Consider the following 10239-nt stretch of genomic DNA (forward strand, 5'->3'; position numbering starts at 1 on the left):
TGTAAATGTTGCTTCTGCCTTGTGAATTACTGATGGAAAATTTTGCAAACCCATGTTATCAAGATTTAACTCGACTAACTCTTGTTCTCAAGATGACCGTCCGTCAAAATAATATTTATGCATCTTGAGTTCTAAACTCCGATTTGCCTCGAAGTATTCTTTAGTAGGGTAAACCGAGGAATCATTCTGAATCATTTAAGTCTATAAACCAGTTCATGTGGAAGTACGTCACACTACACGCCATGTAACAGTTAACGCTAAGGTTGAACGCTACATCTCAAGCCTATAGCACATTTAGTTCTTCGGGTGCCCTGTGGTCAGATGACAACATAAAGAAAAGAAATGTATAGATTACCCAGTAAGTGATAGACTTCAATGACGCTCAGCCTAATTCCATGGTTAGATATAAACCATCATAGAACTCATTCTCTATGTAGAAATAATGTTTGATGCAATATTCAAAACCTGCAGATTACCTTTACCGAGTTATCATGCCACATGATACATTCACATTTTAGTTTATTGAGGTTTCGTAGCAGTATTTGAATAATAAAGGTTCAGCTAAGGTAAGGAGAGTACTACACCGCAAAAGTGCGCAAAAATAAGATTTTGTCACAACTTTAAACATTGACTTATGCTTTATTGTTTCCTTCTTTTTACTGTATGCATAATTTGCATTTGTTAATATGTCACATGTTAAAATCGCATATATCTTTTACTATTTTATTTATTCTGCAACTTTCTCCTTGCCACAATAGATAAAAATAACACCAATGTAAAAATATTTTCTAACGCCCAGCGAATCCCATGGAGTGACATGCACTAATCATCGAACTACATGTTTTGTTCATATATAAATGAAGCTTCATGCAAAATTCATGCAAAGTCTATAGGGCAGTTAGTTTTCGAGATGTGCGGATAGACAGGAAGATACAAACTAAGACAGACATGCAGACAAAAATTAAATTTTTCCAGCCCCACGAGTGATAGGCTTCGCTAAAGCTCAGCCAATTGCAGTCTAAATAGCAAAAACGCTAACTTATCAGGATACATTTACAGATATCTTCTTCTGTTTGCGTAGCATTATCAGGTAAATAATCACTCTCTGTTAACAAATAATCTTAATCTAAAACTAACATAATTTTATAATTGAAATTACTATAATAAATTATTGTTAATGTCTAAAACATAACGAATAGAATTTTAAAAAATGGATATTTAGAAATATATTTGCACTATAATAGGCTTTTTCTTAAAAACCAATATTTCCATCAAAGTGGATACTGAATCGATATTCAGTCCTTCTTGAGGATGCACCCACTCTTGGAGGCGGCCCCACTAACGTTGTGTACCCTTCTCACAACCCAAGAGAAATGTAAGGTTCCAGCCCATCAGGTTGTGCTACGTTATACTCGTATGTATATTGACGTGGCGTGCCTCACCGTACACAGTTTGAGTGAACGTTAGTGCGCTTCTCTTCGCATAGAAAATTTGATTATAAAGGACAGCTGCTTTTTTCGAGCCTACAAATTCCAAAAACGAACAAGAAACTGCAGACTGTGAAAGTGCGTTTGTTTTCTCGACAGAACAACGAAGTTATCTTCAATCTGAAAGTTGGAGCAATGTGTATAACGGTTCCTATGCGTTTCGTAACGTTTAGAAAACTTTGTGAATATATTTATTTTTTATTTTAACAATTACTCGTAATTTACATTACGTACTAAAACTTCAACTGCATCCTCAAAACGTAAATGGTTAACTGATAAAGTGAAAATCAATCATTTCAGGGGACATGACGTATTCATTTTACAGAAGATCAGAGGAACGGAACACAAAGAGCACCATACAAATCTGCTTTATCAACATGAGTACTAATGAAACAAACAAGAGCTAATCAAGCAGATGTAGCAGCAATCCCTCAAAAGCAACATGGGGCCTAATAAAAGGTTTTACGTCTCAAGTTGGGTTTCCGAGGCTAAGGGACTGGATGATTGAGCATGGTGATAAAATGGTTTTGAATCCAGTTGCATCCTTGTTTCACGGTCATTTCATTAATACTGTTACTTTAACGCCAGCCTTAATAAATCAATCCCAAAGTGTTCCTGTAAATGCACGGAGTCCCATGACAGCACTATTTAAATCTTAGAATGTAATAAATCTTAAATATAATAGAATTGTATGCTGTCCTGAAGGCGATGAACTGACAAACAGCAAAGGTGAGGATTGTTTTGGCGTTTCTTCCTCATTGATTAAAGATTGTTCAGATAAAATTGCACGTGTATTATTTTTAATATTCAATCAAACCCTATCCGAGGGGATATTTCCCCAGTATTTTGAAACGTCTAGGACTGTTCCGGTATTTTAAAAGAACTATCGCTACGGTTTTAATTATGATGAACTAATTTTTTCTAAAATCTTTGAAATTATTATTCACTGCAGACTCCTCTCTTTTCTAACGAGTAACAATGTTTTCACTGCACCTTAGTTTGGGTACAAACGTAATCTTAACACACTATCCGCTATATTTCCAATTCTCGAACAAATTCACGCTTCTATGAATCATGGTATCTGTTCAGTGGGCTTCTTTTGTAACCTTAGCAAAGCCTTTAATGTGGTTGACTACCAAATCCTTCTTAAAATACTCTAGCAATATGGTATCAGAGGCGTGGCTTTAAAGTGGTCCCCTTCGTACTTGACCAACACATTTAAAATTACAGGAGTCACCCAATATCCAACGGTGAGTCGTTCTGAACACAGCCTAATCGAAAATGGCATTCCCAAGGGTTCCGTCTTAGGACCTTTATTGTTCTTAGTGTTCATTTATGACTTGCCTTCATTTTTAAATAATCCAGACTATCTTCACAACCCGAAAATTATTTTGTTTACCGATGATACAAGACATTTCCTTGAGTATTGTGGTTCAATTTCCATACAAGCACAGTTTGATTATCACAGGTCTGCGACCTAACAGCTGATTCATTATTTACATGTAATTTATATGTATTTTAGGGCGGTGAAACCAAGAAAATATTTAATAATTCCAGGACATCAGGTTATGTAACAAAACTCACCATAATTTGAAAAACTGTATTTTTTATTTCTTTTTGTTACATTTCTATTTGCGCTAAGAAACAAAATAATCGTTGTTTTGTTATATTTCTTTCTAGTGTGTACTACAATAATTCCTAATTTACAATAGTTCTATGGTTTATCTTTTGTTGACATACAGCTTCTACCCGCTTATTGCGTACTTGTTTTAATTTGTACGTCACACTTCAAAATATAACCATATAAGATTTTAGGCTACCAATGTGACTTCCAACTGATTGTTTAGGCTACTAATACCATTAATGTGACTTATCGAAAGTGTATTAATTTACTTGACAGTTTATGAAACATTTGCGGTGAATATAGTGTATTGAATCAACGGCTTAATATTACAGACTTTGTGAAAAAAGTTTATTTTGCCTATTTCGGGTTAAAATTGGAGATAAATATAGGCATGGGCACCCCATAAAGTTTGCAAACGGTGTGTTGAGGATCTCCGAAATTGGGTCAAGTCAAAGACAAGTAAAACGCTTTTCGTTATGGAATCCTGTGGTTTGTTGAGAGCAAAAGACCATAGTTACTATGGTTACTTTTGCTTATGTGATAGAAAAAGGTATAATTCAAAAGGGACACATACTATAGCCTACCAAAATCTAAACTCAGCAATTCATCCTATCACCCCTGGCAGAGATATACCAGTTCCCTAGGCACCTGCTAATTTGGAAGAGAAATATAATTCTGCTGAAGATGGAATTATATTTGAACCAGAAAATCATTCCAGTTCTGATTTTGAATTGACATACTACCAAAATTGTTTTCTCAGAAGGATATGAATGAGTTTTTGCTGGGATTTGAATCTGCCCAAAAGATGCCGCTGAATTACTTGGATCAAGGTTTAAAAGTAGAAATGTGGTCTTGCCAGGTGTATCTTTCCCTTTACAGACATCATGAAAAGAGCTTTATCCATTACTTTGTCCAGGAGGATAAGCTGGTTTACTGTATCGATATAAAAGGCTTGATGGGTCCATTCAAAATTCAATATGATGCAACTGAATGGCGTCTTTTTATATATTTTTGTAGAAATGAAAGCTCAGGAAGTTTTACCCCACAACTTTTTATGCTTCCATTGTAGGCCATTTTGTGCACCTCAGAATATTATTAGAATTTGGATTTAGTTCTTCGTAAACTGAAAACTTGCGTCATTGTAATTTACTAATAAAGACCTTTAGTTTAATGTACTACCCAACCTATGTTCTCATTAAAGATTTCCTTCTGACTACTTACGGGCCATCCCCCTGACATGACAAAACATGGTAGTTATTTCAAAAAGTAGATTAATAAGTGCAATAATTATGTCATCTTTCATGAACATACTATACAAAAATTCATTCTTTGTTTGAAGTTTGCTTTTGACGATGGAAGGATTGTGAAGGAAATAGGATGTCCCGGACATTTGCTATCGTTCATGATATAAAAAATTAGTAACACCCATAACCTATATTGATCAGTAAAAATTAATATGTTTGTCTTTAAACTATTTTCTTTAGACCAGATTACAATATGTCCCAAAATTCTGCTTTAAATTCCTACCACTTCCTCGCATAATAAACAAACCATATTTTCTATTACTCGTTTCTATAGAAAGTTTACCTTAAAAAACTATGACACATATAATCTTCTGGTTGGAATAAGTAATAATTTCGGTAGTTATCTTGTCCGCGAGGTATAAGACATATTCTCGAGGAACTGACATAATAGCTAATTCAATAAACAAAATTATACTATGAATTATATTCATTTTTATGGAGATGCAAGCACTAGACCTTGATGCGTTACCCTTCTGAGAATCACTAATGACTAACCACGCAATTTACACATCTAAATAAATCAGAAGCATTTCCTAATTAGAGAATTGTATCACTCTGATATTTTTAATGTTTTTTTCGTCACTGTCACTAGCAATATCAATAATTAGATGGTGGACTATGTTTAGGTATCACAATCGCGTGACTAGGATTTCAACACTGTAACATTGTACCGTTTTTAATTTAAGTTTTAACTGTAGTTACTTATGTTTCTTCTTGGAATGCCACTTCTACCCGAGATTAGAAACCATCATGGCCAATTTTCTCTGTTCACCTCTGTCTTAAATAATTGCTGTCATTGCAGTTAAACCATTCTCTTACGATTTCCATCCAACATACGAGTATCCTCCTTCTTCCTCTACTTCTCTGTCTATTAATTTTGTCATGAATAATTCATTTTAAAAGTTTACACTTACTTCCTCTTTGATTCTCTTAATTTATTTTATAAATTTACGTGTGGTGTTCAACTTATGGAAAGCTATCGTTTCTTACATTACCCTATGTATGATATTCTCGATACTGTAAACACCACATTCCAAAAGCTACTCTCTTAATTATTCCTTGTTTAAGAATACTGGATTTAACATCATATAAAATACTGTACGTACTAGTAGTTAATTAGTTTTACATATTTTTAAAGTCAATTTTGTATCTAAATTTACTAAGTTAAATAGCAAAATTGAAACATAAATGTATTGTAAGTAATTTTTCGTATATAATGTAATAGAGAACCGACCTTCATATGACACAAAGAGTAAAATGAAAAGTTCAAAGTGGGCAAGGCGTTGGAATTTGCCCTTTTGCCCAAGCAGCAAAGCCAGAAGTTTCACCCTTTTTTAGCACTCAATAAAAGTATTATTATTGTGTTTTAAATAAAGGAATGTACAACACTTTTTAATTGGCTGGGAATATTTTAAAAAAGTGGAGTCCGTGATAATTTTAGTGCACATATGAATTCAGGCTGAATTCATATGTGCAGACCTCTGAATAAAGTCGTCGATCCGTGAGATGAATTAGAGATATATAGGTAAGAAATGGTGATAGAACATTTATGATGATAAATTATGCTTATCAGGAGGTCTCCGATATATGAATTTCTATTTCTCTTAATAAATAGGTAGTTATCATTTCCTCGTTGTAATAATTAATCGTCCAACCTTTGCATATTGAGTATTTTTATTAATACTCATTTGTCATACATTCTGTTACTTATCCACAATTTTAATTTTTATTAAATATATTTAGGTATTCGGATGTTACAGTAAATATTGTAGCGACTGAACAACGTTAGAGTTCAAGAAAATAACATTATTTATTTTATGCCGTTGGAGAAAGTTTTAAAAATGTGTCCTGCTTATTAAAGAATATATTTTTTCGTTTGTAGTACGCGTGTTCACATGTAATATCGAGGCTGAATCTGATTTATGACTCAGGGTGAAACATTGCATTAGGAACCATGATCTCCGAACTTTTGGAAACTATCCGAATCCAGAAAAATATATAATTATAACATTAAATTTATTGTAATGTTAATGATAGTATTATTGCGCTTTTAAAAGTTATTGGAATGCGAGGTTGTTTTAGAGAACATATTTGTTAATTTATGGGCCAGTAGAACCAGAACTCTTATTGAGCGATTTCTATAACTATTTGAAGCTGCGTAAAGAATCAACTTGAAAACTGTTAAATTTGTTTAGTTACCATTTGTTAAATAAAGTTGTATTTAATGCATAATTTAATAATACTTAAAATATGTTTGTAACAAAATGTTATGTACTTTATGTATAACGGTTACGTAAGTACGCACTTAAAGTATTGAACATATACGCAATTTCACAACGTTTGTTCATAAAATAATATCTTCACAAAGCCATATGAAAGGTGTTTTAAAACTTAGTAAAATTACAAAAAAATATTATTGATTCAAATATTTATTACAGTTAAACTACTTATTGAAAGTTCAAGTTTTATGTACCAAGAAATAAGTAAGAAAAATCTTCATGCAAAATTAAATTGAATAATATTTAATCTTTAATGTGACAGAAGTATCATGTGGATGTCCTCTCACATATGCCTTTGAGAGTGAGAACTGTCCATACAAGCGCTCTACGACACACACTCGGTCCCTGATGGACAGCAATATGTGATGACAGTGTTAATTAAAATCACATATTGTAAATTATTTGTAGTTAATAACAACAACCAACTCTTCACAGTCAGCTGTTTTCTAAAATCAGTTACAATGTATAATGCAGTCATTTCACAGTCAAATCATTTCAGGTTTCAAATTATTATAAAGCAGTTAATTTATGTGCTGTTCACAAAAAAACACAATTGTTATTTAATGAAATTCGGTGCTCAAAAGATATGTTATCAAGGTACGTCCAAACACATTACTTAACACGATGATACATTACATACAACATACAGGATACTTCTACATTGTAATAACCTCTGAGACATTTTTGTACTTTACAAACAAAAATGACGAAAAAATGTTGTAACATTTTGAATAAAAGTTTCATAATATCTTGCTAAACTGCAAAATAATAAAACATTAGCAGCTGTATAATAGGTTTATTAGTAAATTTAAAATATGTATGTACCCAGAATCCAATATTTCAGATTAAATTGTAAGTACCAATAAAGCACATATTTCCTGAACTCTACTTATGTCGAACTAAAATTTAAAATTAACATACATGTAAACGTCATTGCTATGTCACTTCAGATTTCTGACGATCAGCTTATTTCAGCTGGTGTTAGTTATACATTCCTGGAACAAGAAGTCTGGAGTCCAAGAACAGCAGGGTGTAAAATGGTTTTAATTAAATATTACAATTTGAGTTTCAAAAGCGATCTTCTCAAGGGAGCTCTCGCTACAGAAGCGACGACGACCTTGGAAAAAGACGGAAGGACGCCTGTCGTTACGTCACAGACTCGCAACAGAATTGGCTGCGTAGTGAAGATCACGGTCCAGCGGCCGGGGTCACGGACGATGCTCTCATGAATAACCGACTGAGGGAGGTATATATGGTACACACTGGCAAGAGCAGTCACAGTCGCAGTGAGCATCAGTGAGTGTAACATGCGTGTGTTAGTAGTTGTGGGTCTTCTGACTATCGTGTGTGTGGCGCAAGACACGAAGAGGGACATACAGGAGCCAAAGGAATTGGATAGAAGACTACCAGAAGATCGAAAACGGCTAGAAGACGAGCTGCTTGATACGAAGAACAAGATGGTGAACACGGCGGAGGAATACAACAGCAGAACATTGGAGAAGAACACTACTGCAAAGGATTCGGATCTTTTGAAGAGAGAAAGGAAGCTCGTTTTGGATGACAATGTTGATAGCAGTAACACTGAAAAAGGCGCAACGAAATTACCAGGTACGTTTAGGAAAAAGCTAATAGTATTTGAAGAAAAAGGTAAACAGAACGATGCCATTCGTTTGTGCAACCATAATGTTTGTGGGAGTTCTAAATCTAAATCTTATGCAAGAAACTTTGAAGTAAAACAAAATCTTACAGATGTTAATGAACATAATAAAAATATTGAGAGGAATAAAACAAATTTTGATAATTATTTTAAGAGGCTTGAAGAAAAAATGATTGATGAAATGAATATTAATAAGAAACTTCTCGATAGTGAAAATGAAAGCTTTGCGTCCATTACAGAAGTTACGAAAGGCAGCGATACGCCTTTAGAAAAATACGACCCTTCAAAGTTTGAAAGAAGAACTTTGACTGGTTCAGAAATTCTTGTAGAAGGCTTAAACAAACACACAAGAAATGCTGCTGACAAGAGAATAGAGATATCAAATTCAAAACAGAACAAGAGTATGACACAATTAGTGCAACACAATCCTAAAGCATTCCAGAGAAGAACTTTTGATATTTGGGGTTTACTTGGTCTTGGTAAAGAAAACACCCATGAAGACGTTATAAAAATAACTAAAGAAGTCCCAGTGCCAGTGCCTTATACTGTAGAAAAGAAAATCCCAGTGCCAGTGAAAGTGGAAATTGAGCGCCCCATACCATTTGAAGTACCCAAACCCTACCCAGTACACGTGGAGAAGAAGGTCTATTATCCTGTAAAGGAATACATTCACGCACCATACCCAGTCTTCAAAAAGGTACCATATTTAATCAAAATAGCTGTTGAAAAGCCCATTCCAGTACATATTTCCAAACCTTACCCAGTATACATTGAAAAGAAAGTACCATATCCTGTTGAGAAGGAAATTCCGTATGCAGTGAAAATTCCAGTTGACCGACCATATCCAGTGCACATTCCAGTTGTGAAAAACGTATACTACCCAGTAGAGAAGAAGGTTCATTACCCAGTTCCGGTGGCTGTGGAAAAACCTGTACCAGTTCCAGTTTCAAAGCCGTACCCAGTTTATATTGAGACCAAGGTTCCTGTCCCTGTTGAGAAGCATGTTCCTTATCCAGTATCTACGCAAGAATACAAGGCAGAAAACTTTGAAAATCATAACAGCTACGTAAGTCAAGATTATGCTAAAGAAAACGGTGGATTTGTTCCCATTGAAGATCCCAACGTTGGAGGTTTAGAAGGAAGCAGTTTTGATAGTCAGGATTTTGAGAAATCCGAAGATAGTTTCTTACCATCAGATATTGACACATCAGTGGAAGGTCATGATCACTCAAAACTACAGAAGAAAAAGGATGGGGGAGAATTAATTACTCGAACAGTGGAGAAAGAAGTCCATCTAGAAAAGGAGAAGACAACACAACCGCCACCCAAAGAAATCAGAAAAGAAGAAACCGTGGACAACAAACAAAACAGAGAAAGTAGCAAGGATGTCCAGTTCGGACAGAAGATTTTGAAAACGTGAGTGTTTAGTAAAATTCTACGAAAAATACTGTACCTCAATAACTGTTTATGTGATTTTTGTTGTTATTTTACTGTAAATATGTAAATAAATTGTTGTTGTTTTTCTTAGTAATTGTTTTCATTAAACCTACAAATTTTTCGTAAGGAACTACTTTAAAGTAAACAGATCATTAACTATTTAACATATTTGTTTAAAACAATTAATATAAAAACAATTCATTTACTTACATTTTATTATCGTATGTATCGCATGGTGTAATCACAAAAAATACAACTCATTATATACACATATATATATATATATATATTATCCATTTAATATATATATAATATATATATATATATTTAATATATATATATACATTAATTATATTTTGAATTTTTTTATTGTGGTCAGACTAAAGATAATTGTAGTTGAAAAGCTACGTAATATATCGAAATTCGCAAAATATTAAAAACTATAAAGTTT

The 10239-nt window shown here is 33.6% G+C and overlaps 1 protein-coding gene across 1 annotated transcript; it reads left to right on the forward strand.

Moving 5' to 3' along the window:
* Positions 1-8001: 8001 nt before the first annotated feature.
* LOC124369420 lies at positions 8002-9771 on the forward strand. Its single transcript, XM_046827427.1, has one exon. It carries the CDS (start codon positions 8002-8004, stop codon positions 9769-9771), a length of 1770 nt encoding a protein of 589 aa, XP_046683383.1.
* The last annotated feature ends 468 nt before the right edge of the window (positions 9772-10239 follow it).

Source organism: Homalodisca vitripennis, chromosome X, assembly GCF_021130785.1.
Source record: "Homalodisca vitripennis isolate AUS2020 chromosome X, UT_GWSS_2.1, whole genome shotgun sequence".
NCBI classification, from domain to species: Eukaryota; Metazoa; Arthropoda; class Insecta; order Hemiptera; family Cicadellidae; genus Homalodisca; species Homalodisca vitripennis.